Source organism: Lipomyces arxii, assembly GCF_038497795.1.
Source record: "Lipomyces arxii strain Phaff 12-163 unplaced genomic scaffold V1512scaffold_7, whole genome shotgun sequence".
Classification (NCBI taxonomy): Eukaryota; Fungi; Ascomycota; class Lipomycetes; order Lipomycetales; family Lipomycetaceae; genus Lipomyces; species Lipomyces arxii.
Genome location: NW_027117706.1, coordinates 40,729 through 62,132, shown reverse-complemented (window position 1 = coordinate 62,132; position 21,404 = coordinate 40,729). Strand labels below are relative to the sequence as shown.

At 50.0% G+C, this 21,404-nt stretch overlaps 10 protein-coding genes across 10 annotated transcripts; 5 read left to right on the top strand and 5 right to left on the bottom strand.

Annotated features, from left to right (window-relative positions):
* Positions 1-59: 59 nt before the first annotated feature.
* Positions 60-2,196, top strand: V1512DRAFT_262388 (glucose-6-phosphate dehydrogenase). The gene is made up of 3 exons (XM_066916266.1): positions 60-378; positions 499-571; positions 623-2,196. The coding sequence occupies exons 1-3, from the start codon at positions 335-337 to the stop codon at positions 2,036-2,038; spliced, it is 1,533 nt and encodes a 510-aa protein (XP_066771529.1). The 5' UTR covers positions 60-334; the 3' UTR covers positions 2,039-2,196.
* V1512DRAFT_262386 (Sec63 Brl domain-containing protein) lies at positions 2,141-8,928 on the bottom strand. Its single transcript, XM_066916265.1, has 4 exons — positions 8,764-8,928; positions 2,812-8,715; positions 2,494-2,765; positions 2,141-2,447 (listed from the first exon to the last, which is right to left on the bottom strand). Exons 1-4 carry the CDS (start codon positions 8,793-8,795, stop codon positions 2,209-2,211), a joined length of 6,447 nt encoding a protein of 2,148 aa, XP_066771528.1. The 5' UTR covers positions 8,796-8,928; the 3' UTR covers positions 2,141-2,208.
* Positions 8,727-9,485, top strand: V1512DRAFT_262385 (uncharacterized protein). The gene has a single exon (XM_066916264.1). It carries the CDS (start codon positions 8,929-8,931, stop codon positions 9,082-9,084), a length of 156 nt encoding a protein of 51 aa, XP_066771527.1. The 5' UTR covers positions 8,727-8,928; the 3' UTR covers positions 9,085-9,485.
* A 108-nt stretch (positions 9,486-9,593) lies between these two features.
* V1512DRAFT_275921 (uncharacterized protein) lies at positions 9,594-11,418 on the top strand. Its single transcript, XM_066917850.1, has 3 exons — positions 9,594-10,035; positions 10,089-10,243; positions 10,287-11,418. Exons 1-3 carry the CDS (start codon positions 9,691-9,693, stop codon positions 11,254-11,256), a joined length of 1,470 nt encoding a protein of 489 aa, XP_066771526.1. The 5' UTR covers positions 9,594-9,690; the 3' UTR covers positions 11,257-11,418.
* Positions 11,419-11,453: 35 nt separating this feature from the next.
* On the top strand, positions 11,454-14,018 carry V1512DRAFT_262380 (uncharacterized protein). Its single transcript, XM_066916263.1, has one exon. The coding sequence runs from the start codon at positions 11,631-11,633 to the stop codon at positions 13,938-13,940; it is 2,310 nt and encodes a 769-aa protein (XP_066771525.1). The 5' UTR covers positions 11,454-11,630; the 3' UTR covers positions 13,941-14,018.
* Positions 13,937-14,488, bottom strand: V1512DRAFT_262378 (ubiquitin-related modifier 1). The gene is made up of 3 exons (XM_066916262.1): positions 14,378-14,488; positions 14,179-14,328; positions 13,937-14,133 (listed from the first exon to the last, which is right to left on the bottom strand). Exons 1-3 carry the CDS (start codon positions 14,398-14,400, stop codon positions 14,016-14,018), a joined length of 291 nt encoding a protein of 96 aa, XP_066771524.1. The 5' UTR covers positions 14,401-14,488; the 3' UTR covers positions 13,937-14,015.
* V1512DRAFT_262376 (uncharacterized protein) lies at positions 14,471-16,995 on the bottom strand. Its single transcript, XM_066916261.1, has one exon. It carries the CDS (start codon positions 16,623-16,625, stop codon positions 14,529-14,531), a length of 2,097 nt encoding a protein of 698 aa, XP_066771523.1. The 5' UTR covers positions 16,626-16,995; the 3' UTR covers positions 14,471-14,528.
* Positions 16,996-17,020: 25 nt separating this feature from the next.
* V1512DRAFT_262374 (Med18 protein-domain-containing protein) lies at positions 17,021-17,829 on the top strand. Its single transcript, XM_066916260.1, has one exon. The coding sequence runs from the start codon at positions 17,132-17,134 to the stop codon at positions 17,765-17,767; it is 636 nt and encodes a 211-aa protein (XP_066771522.1). The 5' UTR covers positions 17,021-17,131; the 3' UTR covers positions 17,768-17,829.
* On the bottom strand, positions 17,751-18,921 carry V1512DRAFT_262373 (uncharacterized protein). Its single transcript, XM_066916259.1, has one exon. It carries the CDS (start codon positions 18,870-18,872, stop codon positions 17,802-17,804), a length of 1,071 nt encoding a protein of 356 aa, XP_066771521.1. The 5' UTR covers positions 18,873-18,921; the 3' UTR covers positions 17,751-17,801.
* V1512DRAFT_238180 (BRO1-like domain-containing protein) lies at positions 18,922-21,349 on the bottom strand. Its single transcript, XM_066914169.1, has 2 exons — positions 21,064-21,349; positions 18,922-21,012 (listed from the first exon to the last, which is right to left on the bottom strand). The coding sequence occupies exons 1-2, from the start codon at positions 21,301-21,303 to the stop codon at positions 18,985-18,987; spliced, it is 2,268 nt and encodes a 755-aa protein (XP_066771520.1). The 5' UTR covers positions 21,304-21,349; the 3' UTR covers positions 18,922-18,984.
* Positions 21,350-21,404: the final 55 nt, after the last annotated feature.

Genomic DNA, 21,404 nt, shown 5'->3' with positions numbered 1-21,404 from the left:
TGTTTCGTCATTGTTCGAGGCCGAAATAACCAGAAATAAAAAACGAAAAGGCGTTAAAAGCCGAATTGAAAATGCTGATTTAACCGGGTTTAATCAGTGCATAATGTGCATAATGTAGAAGGGCTTATGTAATACACGTCGATTAATCAGGGTTAATCAGGGTTAACCCACCGTTCTTACTACACGGTTCCGACTACGACCGGACCCGAGAACCTTCACACTCACACACTCACGATTCAGCCAACCATTTCCTTCCTTCTCTTCCCTTTTTTATCGTCTACCTTTGAATCTTTTTCCCATAGTAAAGTCTCCTCCGTCTAATTGAGCAGAATAAATGGCTGAAACTATCATCGCTAATCCCAAGGCGGCTAATACAGGGTATGTTCTTATTCGCTTAACTACGGACGGCCTTGTTCCGTGAACAATCATGTCTTTGCATTATACTCAATTGACTCAATTGATTGCCCTGTAGGTCGATTCACTGACATCTTCATACAGTGCCGTATCCCTCCCTGCTGGTTCAATCATCGTGGTCCTCGGTGCTTCAGGTGATCTTGCAAAGAAAAAGACCGTATGACCTCATCATGATGTCAATTCTTCCATTATTCTAATGACATGACAGTACCCGGCTCTCTTTGGTTTATATCGTTATGGATTGATGCCAAAAGATATTAAGATCGTTGGTTATGCTCGTACCAAGATGAGCGAGGAAGACTATCACAAGCGTATATCTCAATACATCAAACTTCCTAATGAGACCGTCGAGACTCAATTAAAAGAATTCATCGCAATGTGCACTTACGTCTCTGGCCAGTACGACCAGGACGAAGGGTTCCAATCATTGACTGCCCACATGAAGGAGATTGAAGGTTCAAAGAAGGAATGCCACCGTTTGTTCTACATGGCTTTACCCCCTAACGTGTTCACCACCGTCGCCCAGCACATCAAGCGGAACTGCTACCCCGAGTCTGGTTCAGCCAGAATCATCATCGAAAAGCCATTCGGCCATGATTTGGCCAGTTCGCGGGAACTGCAGGCGTCGCTCCAGCCCATCTGGACTGAGGACGAGATTTTCCGGATCGATCACTATCTCGGAAAAGAGATGGTCAAGAACATTCTCATTCTCCGGTTCGGTAACGAGTTCTTTGGCGCGTCTTGGAACAAGAACCATATTTCGTCTGTTCAGATCACGTTCAAGGAGAAGTTTGGCACCGAGGGCCGTGGCGGGTACTTTGACCAGTTTGGAATCATCCGTGACGTGATGCAGAACCATTTGCTCCAGGTCCTCACAATGATTGCCATGGAGCGGCCGGTTTCGTTCTCGGCCGAGGACATCAGAGACGAGAAGGTGCGGGTGTTGAAGGCCATGCCCATCATCGACCCCAAGAACGTCGTCATTGGACAATACGACAAGTCGCCGGACGGAACAAAGCCCGCGTACACCGACGACGACACTGTGCCCAAGGGGTCGCGCTGCCCAACGTTCGCGGCCATCGTGCTGCACATCAACAACGACCGATGGGACGGCGTGCCGTTCATTCTCAAGGCCGGCAAGGCTCTCGACTCGGCTAAAGTCGAGGTCCGGGTCCAGTTCAAGGACGTCACGTCAGGCATATTTAAGGACATCCCCCGCAATGAGCTTGTCATCCGAATCCAGCCCGACGAGTCAGTGTACCTCAAGATGAACACAAAAATGCCTGGCCTGACCACAAAGACGTCCGTGACCGAGCTCGACCTGACATACAACCGCCGGTTCTCGGACCTGAAGATCCCAGAAGCGTACGAGGCGTTGATCCTGGACGCCATTAATGGTGACCACTCGAACTTTGTTCGCGACGACGAACTCGACGCATCCTGGAAAATCTTTACCCCGCTGTTGCACTATCTCGACGAAAACACAGACATCGTACCCGCGCCGTACCCTTACGGATCCCGCGGTCCGGCGTTCTTGGACGACTTTTTGGCCTCGTACGGGTACGCCCGGGAAGGCGTTGGCATGTACCAGTGGCCGGTGACCCACGCAAACGGAAACTTGTAAAAAAATTATTTAAAGTACAAAGGTTTTTGCTGGTTACTCTACACGCTTTTGGTGTTTTCTATTATGACTCGAAAATGAAAAGTGTACCTCTCTCTCACGTTGTCTTGTTTAAGTAGTTCTTTCTTTTAGTTTGGCTCTTAAAACATTCTTATATACTATTCATACATCGTTTACTCCTCCATCTCTTCACCCTCCTCCTCGTCATCTGCTCCTTCAGCAGCAGTGACTTCAAACTCCATCTGCTTGTCAACATCGACATACGAGTCACACATGCACCACACCGCAAGCTCATGCTTGCCCGCACTCGGCACCACAAACTCGAGTCGTGTCTTTTGTGTCGCCTTGGAAATCGTGACCCGCTTGATTGCAAGCAATTGCTTCGTCGACGGTTCGCCAACCACAAGCCACCCTAAACTCATTAATAGATGCAATAAACTATACAACAAGCCACTTACAGTTCTCGAGCTTCGAGAACGGATAAAACGGTGCGTGAACAGACAAGTCGACCGTGTCGTTGTCATCTTCAACTTCTCGCTCAAGCGTAACATTCACGTATGCAGGCTCGCCGGCAACGATCTCGGCCTCGTCCTCGATCTCAAACGACATGTCCACACCAGGGTACTTATTTACAAACCTGGCAACATCAGACATCTCGTCATCCGTCATGCCAAGCAACTTATTCCGCGGCTCGTCGTCCATCATCATGATGTCAATCACGCTCTCAACCCTGTCTCGATTAGATTTCGTCAACACTTCAAAACACATGTACGTACTCGGCCTTATTGCAACGCTCAATCAAGTCGTGCGTGAAATGCGGGACCTGCTTCAACGGACTGTCACGATCCCACATCGCCTGCACAACCATCTGGCTCATGTCCATGGCGCCCATCGCGTTCAGGTATCCGTCACTTGACATCACATCGACGCAAGCAGACAGTAAAGCCATGGCTTTCGATAGCACGATCTTCAAATCAGACACCAGGTCTGCTGGTAAGTTCAGCCGCGAGAAATGCGCCTGCAGTAAAATAAATGCCTTGAACTGCGGAGACTCGTAGTTGATGTCCCCAGCAGACGAAACCTTGACCGGCGCACGGTCGTATAACCGCTGCAGCACGTTCGTCTCGTGTCGTCGGATCGGAACAACGTCGTACTCGGACGCAGCAGTGACAATCTCAAGAATACCTTTGAGCTTGGTCTTCGCTTTGAGCGACATGGCAAAGGTGTCCATCGTCAGGTAAGAAATGTTGTAGTACGCCGCAATCATGGCGTTGTTGAGCGGCAAAATCTCGTCCTCGTCCTCGTCAAGTTCGATCATTTTCGCGTCCTCCAAACTCTTCAACGTGCTCTCGACCAAATCAGACAGAAACTCGCTCAGCCCTGTATGTGACACGTCCAACACGCCATAGAAACTAGGGTTCGCAAGCAACCGTCGGTAAAAATACGAAAACGTGATCCAGTCGACAGCGTCCTGCTGCGACGCAATCACCTTCGTGCTAATCTCGGTAACAAAGGCGTCCTGCAGAAACATGTTCAGATGTGACTCGATCGGCAACGCCTCGTTCAGAAACTTCTTGTAGTATTCTCGCTTGGTCGACGGAGTCATGATCACGGCTCGCCCGAGCCGGTCAGAACCAGGCCGACACGCTCGGCCGAGCATCTTCAGAATATCACTGATCGGGTAATCGATGTACCTGTGCTCGCGACCTTCGTATGTTTGCGTGCCCATCACAATAACGAGATACGCGCGCACGTTCAACGACCAACACACATCTTTGGCCGCCAGCATGACTTGAATCGCACCAGACTCAAACAATTTTTCGACAATGACTTTATCGCTCGCACGCATCGACTCGTAGCAGTACCCAATTCCATGCGCCGTGCTTTCCCTTAAGTTCGTGTCTTGAATCCGGTCTAAATGAGGCGCTAACATATCCGCAGAAGCTTTCCGGAACATGTCCTCGTCGCCTTCAGCATCACACTGCCGTAACAACTCAAGCGCAGTGTCAATACATTGCTGCCGACTGTGCACGAAAATTAAAGCAGGCTTGTTGTCTGCCAGCGATCGAATCGCCACATAAGCCGGCCGCGACATCGCAATCATAAGTGACGGGAAATGCGTGATGGAAAACCCTTGTAAATGAATTTCCAGCGGATACGGACGGTCTTTGGGCGAAAAGTTGTAAATACTATGATTGCTCGCGCCAATCCACTCGCCCAAATCCTTGCCGTTAGATAAACACACACTCAACCCGACTATCCGGACCGGGTTCTCAGTCTGCGCGGCAATGTACCGCATCCGGGACACGACAATCTCGTAAGTCGACCCGTTCTGACCGCCCAGCATGTGCAAGTCGTCAGCGATAAACAGCCGTACGCTCTGCACGTTCTTGCGCTGCTGCCACCGGCGCGAAACCATGTCCCATTGAGTAGGTGTCGAAAGGATCAGGTCCGACTGCTCAAGCAGCTTGAGATCCGCAGTCAGCTCGCCAGTCAACTTGTTGATCTTTCCGCGCGCAACAGACGCAAGCCGGTTTCCCCAGTCTCGGAACCGCTGGTCAACGAGTTCTTGAAACGGAGCGACATATACTATCCGGCCGGCGTTGGGACCCTTTTGCCAGTGATGTAACAAAGCAAACTCAGCACATACGGTCTTGCCGCTACCGCTCGGCGCGCCAATAAACGTGCTGTCGTCAGAATTAAATAGAGTGTTGAAAACCTGGGTCTGCGTCTTGTTGAAGACCTCAAATTCAGGATAGAGATCGATATAATCCGGGTCTTTCAACGCAGACAATGGCAAAGGCTGCATATCCAGCAACGCCGTGTGGGCCGGGAAGCGTTCGGGCAAAATCAAATGTCTAAAAGAGACTGCGAGCTTCGACTCTGAATGCAGCCATCGGTCAGACACCACTGAAATAAAGTAATTTGGCGGAACGGGCTCCGAGATCGGGACCGTAAATTCAACAAAATGCTCCTGTCCGGCGTACTCTCTGCGCACGATAAAGATATCCTGGTACAAAATAGTCTCGCCATCGCAGTCTTCTGCAATAAGCCAGAACGTTTGCGCATTGCCGTGCACGGTTGGATCCCATTCGAAAATCGGCGTGATTGACAACTCGACACGGAGTAATGACCGTGTGATTGGCTGCACATTCGCTTGCAGCTCTAACCTCGGAAACTGCTGCAGTAAATTATACACCAACCGACCCGCACGCTCGACTCTAATTGCTTGCCCGACCTCACCAGGGTCGGACAGCTCGAGGTACTTCGACCACGGCATCTGCGACGCTTCGGTCTTCTTGATGACTTCCATCGGACAGCTTGGGAACTGCCTAAATGGTGAACTACTGAGCCACATTCGGCGCTCAACCATCTTACACAAGTCCAACGACGTCTTTGCGGCTTGCGCCCATCCTCTTCGCAAACAAATCTCGAAAATCGCACGCAACAACCGTCCAGCCGATTGCGTGACGTAAACCATATCCGCCATCAGCGCGAACCCGTCCAGTTTCAACCGCGAAATGTATGCCTGCAACAACACGTTGATCTTGGCTGACGGCTCCTCGACCGTTTCCTTGATCGGAACCGGCACGCGTTCCAGCAACTTTGCCAGCTCAAGCTTTTCTTCCTGTCGAACTGGAATGAACTTGAATTCTTCAGACAATGAGAAAATACGGAACAGCTCGACCGGCGTAAGCGATGAACGCAGGTTCTGATTGTAGATCGACATTGACGAATGCGAAATGTAGTAATGAGACGCGATCCGACCCAGTTCTGTAGGTTGCACTCGTCGCGACTCGCGATCGTATCGCACTAATGTACACTTTTCCAGCAAAACAGCAGCCGAATGTGCCAGGTCGAGTCGTTTTTGCTCAAGCGCATGATCATCGGCATATTCTGCACCGACATGATACAATGCCGGCGACCTCAGCATTCTGACGTACAAGTAAGTATATCCGAGCCACTTGACAGCCTCGTCGATCGTGCGCACAGTACCCAGCACGATCTCGGCATTCAAGTTGTCTGCAAGTTTCGACATGAACTGACTCTCGATAGGCAACTGCTGGTTCATGAGCGACAAATAGTACTGCAGTTCCGAGTGTGCAGTGATGATGATACCGTCACCAAACGAGTCATATTGTGGCCGTCCAGCCCGTCCGAGCATTTGTAACACATCTTGGGGCGACAGCTCAACCCATTTACCCTTCTCTGGCGAATAGATCTGAGTACCCTTGATGATGACCGTATGAGCTGGAAGATTGACACCCCATGCCAACGTCGCGGTCGAGACCAAGACCTTCAACATTTTCTTTTCAAATAGCCGCTCGACAATACCTCTGTCATCACGAGTCAGACCGGCGTGATGAATGCCAAATCCGTAGCCAAGCAAGTCTCTAAGATCAGCGTCTTTGACCTTTTCGCTTTCCTGGCGCAAAAGCTCACGTAATCCAGCTTCGTCTTTTGGATTGTCTGCCTTGAGAATGCTCATGATTGTCTCTTCCTCAATCGCGCGGTCACGAATGAACTTTGCCGTCTTGGCACATTCTTTCCTAGAGTGACTAAAAATAATGATCGGACCACGTGCAACTGTCTCGATGACTTTATCGTAAGCTGCCTCGTTCATGGCTTGATGTCGTTTAAACGGCTTCTTCTCTGTGATCCCAATAAATTGCTGTGCCAGTGGACATGGCCTGTACGACGAATCAAAGAAAAACAGACCGCGTTTAGGGTCGACACGAAGGAAAGTAGCAACGTCGGCATAGTTCGGTAACGTAGCAGACAGACCCACGAGTCTGACAGGATCCGCCGAAACGCCTTCCATCCGCCGAAGTGTTCTGGCAACGATACTCTCGAGCACGGGACCACGCTCGTCGTGGAGCAGATGAATTTCATCAACAATCACCAAACGAACGAGATTCGTGTAGCTGATGTCTGTAGCTTTGCGAGTGATGATATCCCACTTTTCAGGTGTCGTGACAATCATCTGTGTCTCTGCAATTTGCTGCTTGGTCAACTGACTGTCACCGGTAAGTTCTTCGACCTTGATGCCGAACGGGCGCAGTTTCTTGCCAAATGATTGAACCTGTTCTTGTACAAGCGCTTTAAGGGGAGCAATGTAGACAATCTTGAAATCGTCCAACGCGATGACTCCTGTGTTTGGATCGCGGAACTGCGAAATGGTGCGCAAGATTGTGAGTAAAGCGACGTTGGTTTTTCCGGCACCGGTCGGGGCACACAGCAACACGTTATCGTCGTCACCAAACGCGATTGGGTAAAGCTTGCTCTGGACACGGTTGAGCTTATCGGTACCGGCAAATGCGACTTGCGACCAGTCAGGCATACTAGCAATGGGTACGAGTTTTTCGCCGTCAGCTTTGCGTTTCGGCGCCGGTACGTGAATTTCTTCGTATTGTTTTTTCTGTCGCTTGAACGAGCCCTCAGGTAATCTAACCTTTGACGTTGCAAACAGGTGGCTTCCTTGTTCAAACACGAGGGAGTCCAGATCGACAAGACGCGGTTGAAGCCGTTTGTCAGCTGCCGAGTCAATATTCATAGCCGAGTCGTCATCGACCGTACCGGTTGCACGAGCGGCAATTTCGGCCGTGTCGCCAACGAGTTCCTTAAGCAGAGCGGATTCACCGGCCGCAACCATTTGCTCTTCGACAATTTTTCTGGACGGAACATCTGTCGCACGGGCGTATCTTGTGCACCAGACAATGCGAGTTCTATTCTTGCAAAGCTGAGTGACGAGGTCAAAATGGTCAAACTCAAACAGCTCCATCAAGTCGTTTTCAATCTGACGGAGAGACGCATCTGAAGAAAGGTATTCCATAACGGTTGTTGATCTTTCCTGTGTAGTCTGAGCATCAGAATAAATTGTTCCGACCTGCCGTTGGAGCCAAAATGCATCAATGACATGTGCTGGAATAATGTCTTTGTCTTCTTTAGCTTCTGGAGGTACGTCTGCAACAAACTCAGTCTCGTCTTGAACGCTGTTTGTATCAAACTCAATAGATGCATCGTCTTGTTCTTCGTCCTCATCATCATCTTCCGATTCTGATTTTGCATCTTCGTCATCATCATCGTCAAGCAGGACGGCCACACCGGCTTCATCATCGATGCCCGTCTGAGCAGCGGATTCTGTGTCTTGGTCTGGCGTTTCATAGTCTGTGATTTTCTTGCTGAGGTTCATGAGCTGGTTGAAGCGCTCACCAGAGATGCTAGTCCCAAAAACAGATTCGACTTCTTTTTTCTTGTCGTAGTCACGCATTCCATCAGTTTTGACGATTTCGAGTGCCGCGTCTGCAGCGGACCTGACAATATCATGGGATACATCGCCAAGTAACTCTTGGGCCCAAGATAACACGAGCTCAAAGGTCTGTCTGGTTTCCGTAGTTCTTGGAATGTATCTTAAACCCTCAATCGCGTCAGTTGAATCTAGCATGTCATTCATGTTTGACTGCTGCTTTGAACGCTTTGCCCGTCGAGTAGATTCATCATCAGCTACAGCTTTTGATCTGTCTTTTGCAGTTTTTGGAGCAGTATCCCTTGAGGTTCTAGTGCCCATATCAGCTAATGAGACTTTACCAGCTAGAGACTCTGGGTTTCCAGTTGAATCATCAGAAGCCTTTGAAACAAATCGACGATCGACTTGAAGGACTTTATTTGCCATAGCATCACTATTTATTATTAGATATAAGAATGAATGAATAATTTAAAGTACATACTAGCTATACTGCGAATAATTTCGGTCCGTCATGGCTGAAATTTGTCGTGGTTTGATTCTTGGTGAAGTTGAGAAATTGGGAAGAAAAGTTGAGGTGTAGTCAGTCGTGTAGTAGTGGTAGTAGTGAATGGAGTAGAGTAGTAGTAATCAAAGAGTACAGGAATTAATGGGGACCCTAATACTTTTAATGGTATTTATTATTATTAGTATTAAATGTATTTGTTTGTTTTATAAGAAGAAGAGAAAAGGATTTAAAAGAAGACCGAGAGAGAGTGGGTTTATACTGTTTATACCAGTCATTCTGTGGGTTCTTTACTATTAGAAGATATTCATTACTGTTTAAAGGTATTCTTTAGTGATGCATCTACTTATCTAAATATAATAAGACTTCTAGTATATCTAGTTACTCTGTCTATATACTGTGAATTATATACTACTATACTGTATAGTCTGTTATCAATATTATTCACTGTTTACTGAACATCATTCTGTATGATCAGTCTCATTTAGTATCAATCATTCTGTGTGATTGCTAGTATGATTGATTAGTGACTGTTTCATATATATAATGCTCTGCTTATACGATAATAGTCATCTTTTATCATCTTATACTGTTTATCATTGAATATAGCCTAACGAAGGAGTACACTACTACATTATCTATTATACTTAATAGCATGCTCTCTTTCAATACATATATATATATATATCCCCTTCTAATACATTACTACTTTATACAATATAATGACTTCATTTTGCATCTTCTTCTCGTCGTGATATCACAACTTAAAAAGCCGGGTCAAAACGGCCGTGATGTCCCGCCGCTCCAGACTCTTTTACTCTCTTAAAATTACTTACTGTCTTTCCTTTCAAACTCTCTCTTTCTCTTAATAATCAACATCATCGCTAATTGACTTCATCACACACTATGTCAACTCAACCCGAAGAACCTGATTCGACTCAGGCTGGTACTACTACTGCTACTGCTGCTGATTCTACTAATACCAATGACACTCCTACTGTTCCTGACGCGTCGGTTGATCAGCAAACAGAACCAGTCAAGCCTGAATCAACTGAACCTGCAATCGAAACTGTCAATTCAGTGATTGAATCCGAAACAACCGAGCCAGACAAGAAAAATGGCGACATACCTGAATCAACGGAAGCCAGATCAGATCAGCAACTGGAGAAGCGCAAACCAACCAAACAGCCTTATTTGCCTGGTGCGGTGGTGTTAGCTAAACTAAAAGGATTCCCTCCATGGCCTGCGATGGTAATTATTCTTAAACAGTTAATAGCGAATTGATTTAATCAGTTACGTCACAGGTTTTGGCAGACGCGTTTCTACCGCCTCATATCTTGAAGAGCAAGCCAAAGTCATCAAGTGCTCCTGGTTCAGCGCGTTCAAAGCGAAAAAGTATTGGAAATGAAGAAGAGGAGCAATCGGCGTTCCCGGTCAGATTCTTCAATGATGACAACTAGTATGATGACTCGATATACAATGAGTTCTACTAACGACAACAGCATGTGGGCAACTCGATCAGATTTAAAGCCATTGGCGATTGAGACTGCGCAGAAGTATCTTGATGCGATTAACAGCAAGAATTCAAAGAAAGACAAGTCGCTGATTGCTGCGTACAAAATTGCCGCCGATCCTCCTACGCTTGAGTTATTTGCAAAGGGCAGTTCAGTTGAAGTTGAAGAGGAAGAGGAAGAGGAAGAGGAAGAAGAGGAGGAGGACGTCGTGATGGAAGATGAAGAGGAGGAGGAGCAGGAAAAGACGTCATCAAAGAAGAGAAAGAGTTTGTCAAAAGACGAGACTGGTGACTCATCTACTCCAGCACCAAAGCGAAAGAAGAAAGAGAACGGATCGGCAACGAAAAGGGAAAAGACAAATGGTGACTCGGCCAAAAAGAAGACTCCGGCAAAGAAGAAAAGTGTTAGTGCGAAGGAGAGTCTAGAGGAACGAACCAAGCAAGTCTTGTTTTTGCGACACAGATTACAAAAGACATTCTTGATGAAATCTCCGGCACCAGATGAGGACATGGACGTTGTCGATAGGTTGTTCCAGAAGCTAGAGAATTTTCAGGGACTCGAGACCTCAATCATCAAGCAAACCAAGATTCACAAGGTCTTGAAAGGCATTCACAAGCTTGACATTGTACCTCTAGATGACAAGTACCATTTTAGAGAGCGCGCACAAAAAGTGTTGGACTCGTGGACAAGTTTGTATGACGGCATTGGATCGCCTGGACTTACTACGCCGGCAGTGACTGCAGAGACCGACAAGCCTGAACCAGTTCCGGAGACCGAGACTAAGGCGGAATTGGAGACCAAGGCGGATCCAGCTCTAACAGAGGCAGAAACAGCGGCTGTACCGACTGAAGCCTCAGTAGAGACCAAGATTGAACCTGCGGTCGCTGAGCCAGTTGCTGAAGTCGCTGCCGAGATTACATCTACGGATAATGCCATAACAGAGAAGACTGAAGCTTAAGGACAAAATAGAGCGTAATTTTTTACATTTTAAAACGATTTTGACAATATGATATGTACGTTTATTTTATATAAAACATGAATTTCCAACAAAAAGGAGTATAATAATTAAAGTTGGAGGGATAACTCTATTTTTTAAATCGAGACTAGTGTACATTCTTTAAGACGCGTATTTTCAATTTACGCGTCAACGCGCAAAGAGACGCGTCTGAAGCATCACCCCCTTACTCCTGGATTCATATCTGTTCACTGACAGACAAAGTCAATAACGAGCCGCTTACTGTGCGATCTGTCCTCGCTCGTCATGTTCCTGCTCCTGTTCTGTTTCTTTTCTCTCTTCACTCACTCTTTTTTTTCTGTTACAATTCATTGACAATGTATGGTTTTATTCCTGTATTGCTATTATCGGCTATAATAAATCACGCCGTCGTCGCAGTGCCGACTCTGGATTATCCTGTTGCTGATCAATACCCACCTGTCGCAAGAGTAGGTGAGGACTACAACTTTGGCTTGTCAAAGTACACTTTTACGACAAACTCGGGTGGCAACATCTCATACTCTGTGACTGGTCTGCCTGGATGGCTATCGTTTGACGTTGGATCACTCACATTCTCCGGCACTCCTCAGGATAATGACGTTGGGTTCCCAGGCATTACTGTCGTTGCTACTGATTCATCCGATGGAGTGACTGCTTCGCTAGACGCTACACTTGCCGTGTCTGCATCCACTGCGCCAACTGTCGAGCTCGATTGCGGTGAACAGCTCCAGGTTAACTATACCACCTTTTCGTCCTCCGGAATCGCAATGACACCGGGCCAGGGGTTCGGGCTCAGGTTCTCGCAAGACACCTTCACCGGCAACGTGACTGCAATCTACGGTCTAGCTGCCGGACGCACACCACTGCCGTCTTGGATTGCGTTCGACGCCGCGAGTTTAACTTTTTACGGTACCACGCCGGCGCTGTCGTCCGCGATCGCGCCGCCGCTGTATTTCGGGTTCGTTCTAGTCGGGTCCGACGTGCCCAACTTTTCCGCCGCAGAGTCGTCGTTCAGCATCTTGGTCGGACATCATTCGCTTTCCGCGCAGTCCGTGTCCGTCAATGTCACCGAGGGGTCGTATTTCAGCAAGCAGCTCGACGTCGAGTTAGACGGGGTGAGCATTTCGCAGACAAACGTGTCATCTGTTGCGATCGACGGGATGCCGGACTGGATGACATTCGACAACAGCAGTTTGACGTTGAGCGGCACACCGTCGAGCGACCAGGACGGTGCAATGGTCACGGTCACTGTGACTGACGTGTACGACGACACTGTCTCTGTCGTTGTCGGCGTCGCGGTGAGATCTGATGGATCTGGAGATTCCGTATTTGGTGCTACAGGGTTACATAACGTGACTGCAATGCGGGGCAGGGAGTTCACGTACACGATCCCGTTACGCGGGAACGACATTGAATCGGTCGCGGTGAACTACGTGCCGAGCAACTCATGGCTGCACTTTGACAGCACGACTTACGTTTTGAGCGGACTCGTGCCGTCGAACTTGGACGACGTCAGGGTCGTGGTCAACGTCGAGACTCAAAGCGGAGCCCAGTCGGCTGAGTTTTACATCCGAAGCCGTGGAACTGTGACGTCGGCTACAACCACTACTACAAGCTATACGGCGACACGGACACCGCATTCTCACGTCTCGCACTCGGCCAGGTTGACCAGCGCGACTGCAACATCGACAACGTCCGCGTCGACGTCGACATCCCCATCTACCGCTGTTGCAGCAGCATCGAGCAAGAACAACAAACGCACAATTGCAATTGCATGTGGCATCGTGATTCCTCTGGCCGTCCTTGCCGCGGCTGCGATCCTGTTCTTCTGCTGCTGCACTGGCACGAGACGCCGGCAACGAAGCGAGTCCAGCGACACACAGGTCAGTCCGGGACACAGCAACATCTCAAAACCGCTTCCGATGGACGACGACGACAACTGGCCGCTTGGCCCGACCCCTCCCGGCAAAACGTGGGACCCGCCCAGACGGTTGTCAGGCATGTCGGTTTTCTCGCCTCATCACCAGACGTATTCTGATCTTGAGAAGCAGCACGTTGCTGGTTTCGTGATCCCGTACGACCCCAACGACCAGACCCGGCCGCGGCGGTCGCGCATGTTTTCAGGGCGGTCTTCGATTAGAGACTCGTTGGCGTCGCTCGCGACCGTCGCGACGACCGAGATCTTCAGCGTTAGACTTGTCGAGTCGAGCGTCGGAGACCTTACCGGCGCAGCAGCAGCTGGTGGTCGACGACATTCACGCCGGCTTGGATCAGGCGACGGCAGCAGTGGCAGCAGTGGAAGCGCGACCATCGGGCCGTACTCGACGTCGTCGGGCGACACGCCGACGCGGCTGCGTTCGGTGCGGGAAGAAGATATTAGCGAAGATTCGTTACGGCTTGTTGCCGCGCCGGTGCTGGACGAGGGCACAGACGAATCGGACAGCTACTCTAGTTCGGATACGTCGTCGCAGCAGTTTGAGGAGGTGCCGGGTTCGCGCGGCGAGTGGCGGCACCGAATGAACCCGTCTGCTGGCGAGCCGCGGCTGGTGCAGTTTAGGAACGGGGGCCAGCCTGCGAGGAGGGCAGCGAGTGGAAGCATGGATGGGAGTCAGAGTAGTAACGAAAGCGATGGACAAGTGTTTTTGTAGAGATGAGATGAAAAGTAGTGATTGTATACAGGATATGGCGTTATGTGAATTATTTAATATAATTATTCTACAAACTCATCCACCATGAAGCGTAGATGCAAACATAATTTCATCGCCAGGTTGGATCTGGTAGTCTTGTTTACCTTCAAGTTCCCAGTCTGTGTCGTTAATCAGGACCAAAATGCCCGGTCGTCTGCCTGTTAATTACGATCCAAGCGTAACGCGAGCAAATACGTACACTTCATAGTCATCAAGAACAAGCATCTCTTTCCGGCGATCAGTCATGACGTTGTTACTTAAATGCTTGACTAAGTCTGCAATCGTTGCCGGCTCATCAAGTTCAACTTGAATAACCCGTTTACCGCCAAAATGCAACTCGAGTCCGCCTCTATACCATCAGTATATTTCTTCAACGTCATAGCCAAAGTAATTCATACGATAACTCGACCGTGAACATCATTTTTGTTGTTCAAGTCCAACCCACACACGCGAAAAAAGTTTACAGTGACGAGAATCACGTGATTGACGCGACTCAGGTTGTTTACGATTACGATTCACGCGTTGGCAAATGCAATATATACAACTCCACTAGATGCTAACGCGACTGACCCGCTTATTTTTTTCCAATTTGTTCCTCACCTGTGCCGCTTCCAGCACGTCTGGATACGCCGCTTTAGTGTCATGAAATATCCTTCTTAGCTCGATCCGTCTGATTTTCCTGCCCGTTCTGATCTGGTGCAACGCGACCGTACACCAGTACAATACGGGCCATTCTGCTTCTTGTGTCGGTTTGACTGACTCACGGTCAAGTAAATCTGTTAATCTGCGCTCAATCTTGTTCATCCAGGTGACCGAGAGCGAGACCGACCTGGACTGGACCGCGACAATGGTTCGGGAGACGATGTCTGGTCTGGCCGAATCGACGGCGGATAACATCAATAGCTCAAACAGTCTGCGTGGGACGACAGATTTAGACTCGATGACGCGCATGACTGGGTCGAACTGTGCGTGCGCGGTCAAGCAGAGCAGAAACCAGACGTTGACCGCGTTCGACACGCCAGACCGGGCGTTGAGTGCGGACAATACACGCAGACACTTGACTGCGCGCCGGGAAAGCACGGTCGGTGGCGTGGATGCGACAGTGTCTTGTGCTGTGAGGGATAGCCGGTGCCATACTTTGATTGACAGGTCGAAATCAGGGGTCGGTGTGTTTTCCATCATTGCTCTCAAGACCGCGACCACGACCGTGTCGCGATTCGCGTGATACTTGCCTAGAACTCGAGAGTACTGCAGTAGCAAAGTTGAGACCAACTTGACGTTATACTCTCCTGTCCCCTGGAACGCGTTGACGTGAGTCCGTAGAAGCTTGAGCAATTGACGGCTCGGAAACAAACTTGCGTACTTGGTCCCGGCATGCGCTTGAGTAGACGGCGACGCAAGCAGGAACAGTGCAGTTAGTCTGTCCGCGAACGGGCCCGAGACTTTCAAGTTTGCCCGTGTCAGTGTGGCAAGCAGTAAATCGACGTACTTCCCCTTTGCGACGTCCGACGACGTGGTCGCGATGAACCGTGCGGCCAGGTTGTCGAGTGTGAGATGCTGTTTGGCGAGGACCATTGACTTTAGTATTTTAGTCGCGACCACGACCGCCGTCGTGTCTGGGACTGGGTTCGGTCCTGCGTCGACCGCGTTGAATAGGCGCTCGATTGCGAACCCGGGCACGTAAGGTCCCAGCGCCGAGCGAACCTGGCCTGTTGTTTTCGTTTGTAAGATTTCAGCGCACGCGGTCCAATTTCCGAGTCTGTACGCTACAGTAGCAAACGCGTTGATGAGCGAGACCGGAACGAGCTGTCTGTTGACCGGGTAGAAGTTCTCGTCGCGGGTCGGACTGTTGTACACGATTGAGTTCCAGAGTGGCAGGACTGTGTCGTACTGGGCTGTGACTGCGAGCGGGACAAAGGCTTCGAGTCCTCTGTTTGATTTTATTAGTTTTGAAGATGCGACCGATGTGTATTCAACAATGTTTGTGCCTGTCACATCGTTGGCCATTGCTGCGATTGATTTCGTGAGTTCACCAATCGTGCTTGCGAGGTTCATTTGCGACGCATCAATCAGCGCCGCGACCGCGAGCAGTTCGTCACACCGTGCGAGCTGCGTCAGCGCAGACAGCAGCATCGACTGCAAGCCGGCGCGATCAAATTTCTGCGCCAACGAGATCAGCAACTCGGCGTCGGTCACGAACGATATCCTGATTTGTGCTTCCGCGGTTTTGATTAGGAATGCTGGGTCAGGCACTAAACCAGGATCGACAGATGCGAGGTCGTGCACGACGTGAGCTGCCAACTCGACTCGGTCGGTGATCATGCAGTCCAGCACGACCGCGTTCAATGCAAATTGGGGTGTTTTGGTTTTCACGATAGCCGCGTGCAAGATGTATGTTGCTGACGACAAATCAAACACGTCAAACAGAAGCGACACCAAGTTGCGTGTGAGCGAGTGGGCAAACATGTGATTTGCGAGTAAATGAGCGAGTGTAAGGTCGCCGGTGTTGCGAACTAAATCAGCAGCTTCATGAATTGTGTGAGCATCCACACGCGCCTCGAGCAGACGCAGCCGGACGTCAATGGCATTCATTCTGCTGGTGTAACTTCTCGGTAGCAACGTGTCTTTGACATAAAATTCCAGCATTGTATACAGTTTATCTGCTCATCAGTCCAGTCCAGTGCACAGTCACTCGAATAGAACAAAACTAACCAGTAAATCCAGTCTCAGAATCACGTTGAACAGCCCTTACAAACTCAGTCACATAGTACCGTATTCTATCTATAGCTGCCTTCCTAGTCTTAATCCTAGTCCTAGTCACAGCCTCCTTCTGCTCGTAGGAGACGATATGCTCGACAGTATGCACATGCTCATACTCGTGCTCATGCTCATGATCATTCTCAACCACTGCACCCGCGAATGACGGGTTCACAAGAACTTCAAATCGTCTACTCAGCTCCAGTCGCTTCAGTTTGACCCGAGGCCGGACCCGAACTCGCATCTTTGGCGCGTTGGCTGTTCAGTTCGAACAAAACAAAAAAATGAAATCCCCGAGTTCCGGCGGATGTAGAGCCCTAACCCTGCTTCAAAGCTCTACTCCATCGCGACTATCGTGAACTTCGACGACGACGACGACGACGACGACGACGACGATGCAGAGAGCGTCTTTGTATGGAACAGTACACCCAGAGAATGCGCAGAACTTGCTGTTGACGTTAATTGCAATCGCAGGTAATTCACCCATTAAAATCAATGAACATCACATTCAATTCAGTCCAATATCACTATCTAGTACTATTCAACAACAACAACAATTACAACTGGAGAGCAGCAGAATCAATTTATGCATTTCAAACTCACAAACTTCGCTTTCGATCCCTACAATCCCCGAATCAGCTAAAAGACAAGTTCAGATTCAACACATTCACAAGACTTCTACACAAGATCCTCTAGACGTACTCTTACAGTTCATCAAAGCTCTTGATTATGTACCAGAATACGCATATCTCGTCAAAGGCCAGTTGTTTGTACTTCATGGTGTTATCGTTACAATCACTCAAATCGCCCCGTTGTCAAGTACAGACATTGCCATCAAACAAGACAGTCCGGTCTTTATGGATACTCTACTAGTCCATGCCTACGTCGATATCCTCACGACAGATGAAGCGGACTTGGTCCAGACAGCGACCACGATGCTTGAGACTGTTAAGATAGACCTGGCTGCTGTAGTCGAGCTCATGATTCCTGATAGAGCAGTACAGGATCCTCGTGTATCTCTAATTCGATAACATCTATATATCTATATATCTATATATCTATTCTCTATGTACAATCCATCTCTGCAATCGCCAACTGCCACTTCCTCCGTGCAGCTTCTCTATTTTCTCGTATCGCCGCAAGTTCACTCTCGCTCGTCCATCCAGACTGACCCAATCGTATTTCGGTCGCTTCAAACGCCTGATCTTCCGCAACCATTTGACTATACATGTCCTCTCGGACCCGTTCACTCTCATCAACACTATCTTGTCCTAGCCGTTCATGTAAACTCTGCACCACCATCTTGACCTCTTCTTCCTGCGATACTATCGGCGCAGGCCATAACGGCGTCGCAATCTCAACCGGCCTCGATGACACCCGCGGTGACGGCGGAATCGGCGGTGAACTCGACAGTACCGCAGTCATCGCGCTCGCTGCCGCTAGCACACCTGGACTCGTATTCCCAGACACGACACCAGGCGTGGAAATCGGCGTGACCGGCGTTGCAGGCGTACCAGGCGCACTTGCCGCGACCACCACCACGACCGCCGGAGACGACTCGATCGGTGATGCGGTCTCACTTGGCACAAATTTTCCTGTCTCAAGATTCGTATTCGACGCCATCGCTGGATCAAAATACCCGTCACCGGCAGCAGCATTCGTGTTCACGACCAATACCGGCGCGCTGGTCACTGTCGGGATCGGCGCCGACATCCTCCGCTTGAGTCCCCGTCGTAGCCTGGACGGCACCATTTTGCGCAGTATTGACTTGCCAAAATTCAAATGCTCGCTTTTGTCGTCGTCTTCGTCGTTCTGTCGCTGATCATCGAACGCCTCGTCCAGAAACACCGCGCTCGACGGTGTGCTCAGCACAGACGCAGCTGCTTCAACTGATCCGTCGACGATGTCCGCAATCATGACCGCACTCAATGCTGCCCTGGTCTGTGTAGCGGGATACTCTTCTGGTGGAGTAATCACATTGTTCGAGTACATGAACGCCAGCTGATCTCTCGACGATACCGCCCGCTCTCTCCCAGTCACCACATGACCCGGTGACGGTGAAGGTGACGGTGACGGCAGCGACTCGGTACTGAAAGCCAAACAACTCGGTGGCTCTTTCCGCCCTGTTCCATGCATGTCTCCTTTGCTTCGTCGTCGTCGTCTTCGTCGTCGCAAATCATCTCGTGAAAGTCTTATCGCCATGCACAAATATTTACTCGATTATGCCATATTCATACAAATTACTACTCTAATCAAACCGAATCCCCCGTTCAGGTGTCCACACGTCTAATACTCGAGCAGGAGGGCCTTGTGCGCGTGGAGCAGGTAATGGACTGTCGGTGCGTTGTTGGTCATGAGCTTCGACTCGGCGACTGTACACAAAATCAGTGCATTCGTCCTGTAACTTCGTCAACGGGCCCATCAGTTCATTATAGAACTTGCGGCCCTCGTCAAGGTTAGCCATTAACTGCTGGTACTTGAAATACCCATCCTGTAATCCCTGCAGAGCCTGTTCTCGTGCCGTAGGCCCAGTCCTGGTACGAGCCAATGCGGCTTGGAAGTCATTGCTCGCGAGCTCAACTTCGGTCATCAACGTAGTCTGCTCGTCATGTTCGCGCTCAACAGCCTGCTTTGCGTCGTCGTACTTGCGTAATCGGTCTGTAAACAATTTCTCAAACTGCGTCGGTTCGATCTTGCCAAACGGATCCGCCCGCTCAAGACGGGCTGTCTCTTGCAAGACCAGCTCAGTCACGTCATCAGTTCGAGCGAGCTCTTTCACGTCCTCGACCAGTTTCCTTCGACGGTACTCGACTTTCGATACGTCGCTCATCTTCTCCGACAACTCGGCGGTCCTGGTCTCAAGCATGTCATGGTCAGGCCCAGTAGATGTGCTTACGTCTGCCGCCGGCAACTGCCGTTCAATCTCAGATACATCTGCACTCAACAGCCTGAACGTCGAATCATACTCCCTGAACTTCGCCCGCACAATCTCGTCGCTCTCGCCAGCCTGCCGAATGACACCGCCGAGCGCACGCAGCCGTTCATATAGCTGTGCAGCAGCCTCAGCCGACGGTAGGCGCCGCCACCGGTCGGTCCCAACCCTGGCCCGCATGTCATCGTCTTCCCGTCGCTCGGTGTCCAACAAATCCACAACAGCGTCATAAACCGCCTGGCCAATACCCGCCAACTCTCGCACGTCTGCAACAGAGGCCTGCATCGCGTTGTACCCGCCTGACGCCCTGACCTGCTCAATCTGATCGACCACGCTCGGCGGCAACCCGACCGGACGTTCCAGAGCCTGCAACGAGCCGGGCAAGCCGAGCCGGGTCAGAAAATCGTGTAGTTGCACTGTCAGCCCGTCTAGCGGCGCAATTATCATATTGTTCACGATTGTGTCTCGCCGGTCAACGTAGATGCTTGCAGCAATATGGGCCGCAAACGGGACCAGTTTCGAAAACAGTGGCGGCGCGTACTTATCGTGTGACGCGTCCATTGCGTGCTCAACCTCGACCGGCACGACCGGACTCACGGTCGACGCACTCTTGAGCGGTGCAAGCTCAGACAGAGCAGGTACATGAGCCAAGTAAATCATGTCATTATCTTTCTCTGCCCTGGCGAAATCAGACTTTAACCTGGTCTGTAACCCTAGCAGATCGTCTTTGACTGGTTTCGCGACATGTTTCGCATCCGCCAACGCCAGCACACACGCGTCCAGCGCCGCTTGCAGTCGCGCGAGTTCTTGTCCGTACTTGTGTCCGGCTAGACAATCCGCCGAGGCTCTGTACTGCGCGGCAGCTTCGAAGTGGTGTTTTTTGCACGACAAGTGGTAGAGCCATTCCGACCTGATTGCCGGCGCGCGCAAGGCTGCTTCACTGGCTTGAGCGTAGTATTCAGACACCTGGTTCGCCAATCTTGCGATGGTCGAGTTTTTAAGCACGTCTAGGACTGCTTTTTGCCAGAAACATTCTTGTGCTTGCGCGAGCATTAACCTGACCAGGACGTCCATTGTCGCAGCCGACAAGTCGTCTGGCGGCGTGTCGTGTAACTCAACCAGCACGTTCGCCTTCAAATACGCAAAACATCCTGCTGCGATCTGGAAATGCAGTGCTGCTCGTTTGAGACCGTCTGCGTTTGCCCTGTTCTGCTCAAGTCCGAGTGCAGAGTGCAGCGCGCCAAGATTATATAGCACGTTTGCGCGTTCAAACTGTAGATCTGACCGTGTGACGGGCACCGTCGCGTAGCTCAACGTACCGTACCATGTGAAGCCGACTTTGATCTGCAGATGTTAGCGTATGCGCGTATGACGAAGACAAAAGAGCGTACGTACGTCAGACGGAAACTTGACGGCCATGAACGTCAATTGAGCAAAGTATCTTAGCAAATGCTCGACCGACGACTGGCGCAGCTCACACACCACGACCGCGTGTCTGATCTGGTCGAGCTGAGTGATGTCGGCCTTGAACATGGCCGGGTGTTGGTCATACGACCGTTCGATGTAGGACTCGATCGGAGCCTTTAAACTTAGTTCATCTGTTTTGCGTAATGAAATAGCAAGGATATTTGACATTGCTCGTCTTTGGTACCAGTAACTTGAGGTATCGTGAAGTATCGAAGTAGAGTGATGTAGGGACATGTGAGGGTATGGTGGTTGCGGCTCAAATGTAAACA

Excerpts from the sequence above, each read along its gene's own strand:
- V1512DRAFT_262378 (XM_066916262.1), bottom strand. The coding sequence starts at position 14,400 with ATGATGTTCACGGTCGAGTTATC. Across the intron at positions 14,329-14,377 it reads ATGTTCACGGTCGAGTTATC|AGGCGGACTCGAGTTGCATT; the intron begins GTATGAATTACT and ends CTGATGGTATAG. Across the intron at positions 14,134-14,178 it reads GTTCTTGATGACTATGAAGT|ACGACCGGGCATTTTGGTCC; the intron begins GTACGTATTTGC and ends ATTAACAGGCAG.
- V1512DRAFT_262385 (XM_066916264.1), top strand. The coding sequence starts at position 8,929 with ATGGGGACCCTAATACTTTTAATGGTATTTATTATTATTAGTATTAAA.
- V1512DRAFT_275921 (XM_066917850.1), top strand. The coding sequence starts at position 9,691 with ATGTCAACTCAACCCGAAGAACCTGATTCGACTCAGGCTGGTACTACT. Across the intron at positions 10,036-10,088 it reads TCCCTCCATGGCCTGCGATG|GTTTTGGCAGACGCGTTTCT; the intron begins GTAATTATTCTT and ends GTTACGTCACAG. Across the intron at positions 10,244-10,286 it reads TTCTTCAATGATGACAACTA|CATGTGGGCAACTCGATCAG; the intron begins GTATGATGACTC and ends TAACGACAACAG.
- V1512DRAFT_262386 (XM_066916265.1), bottom strand. The coding sequence starts at position 8,795 with ATGACGGACCGAAATTATTCGCAGTATAGCTA. Across the intron at positions 2,766-2,811 it reads GAGCGTTGCAATAAGGCCGA|GGTTGAGAGCGTGATTGACA; the intron begins GTACGTACATGT and ends TAATCGAGACAG. Across the intron at positions 2,448-2,493 it reads GTTCTCGAAGCTCGAGAACT|GGTGGCTTGTGGTTGGCGAA; the intron begins GTAAGTGGCTTG and ends TAATGAGTTTAG.
- V1512DRAFT_238180 (XM_066914169.1), bottom strand. The coding sequence starts at position 21,303 with ATGTCAAATATCCTTGCTATTTCATTACGCAAAACAGATGAACTAAGT. Across the intron at positions 21,013-21,063 it reads CCGTCAAGTTTCCGTCTGAC|ATCAAAGTCGGCTTCACATG; the intron begins GTACGTACGCTC and ends TAACATCTGCAG.
- V1512DRAFT_262388 (XM_066916266.1), top strand. The coding sequence starts at position 335 with ATGGCTGAAACTATCATCGCTAATCCCAAGGCGGCTAATACAGG. Across the intron at positions 379-498 it reads CCCAAGGCGGCTAATACAGG|TGCCGTATCCCTCCCTGCTG; the intron begins GTATGTTCTTAT and ends ATCTTCATACAG. Across the intron at positions 572-622 it reads ATCTTGCAAAGAAAAAGACC|TACCCGGCTCTCTTTGGTTT; the intron begins GTATGACCTCAT and ends ATGACATGACAG.
- V1512DRAFT_262380 (XM_066916263.1), top strand. The coding sequence starts at position 11,631 with ATGTATGGTTTTATTCCTGTATTGCTATTATCGGCTATAATAAATCAC.
- V1512DRAFT_262376 (XM_066916261.1), bottom strand. The coding sequence starts at position 16,625 with ATGCTGGAATTTTATGTCAAAGACACGTTGCTACCGAGAAGTTACACC.
- V1512DRAFT_262373 (XM_066916259.1), bottom strand. The coding sequence starts at position 18,872 with ATGCATGGAACAGGGCGGAAAGAGCCACCGAGTTGTTTGGCTTTCAGT.
- V1512DRAFT_262374 (XM_066916260.1), top strand. The coding sequence starts at position 17,132 with ATGCAGAGAGCGTCTTTGTATGGAACAGTACACCCAGAGAATGCGCAG.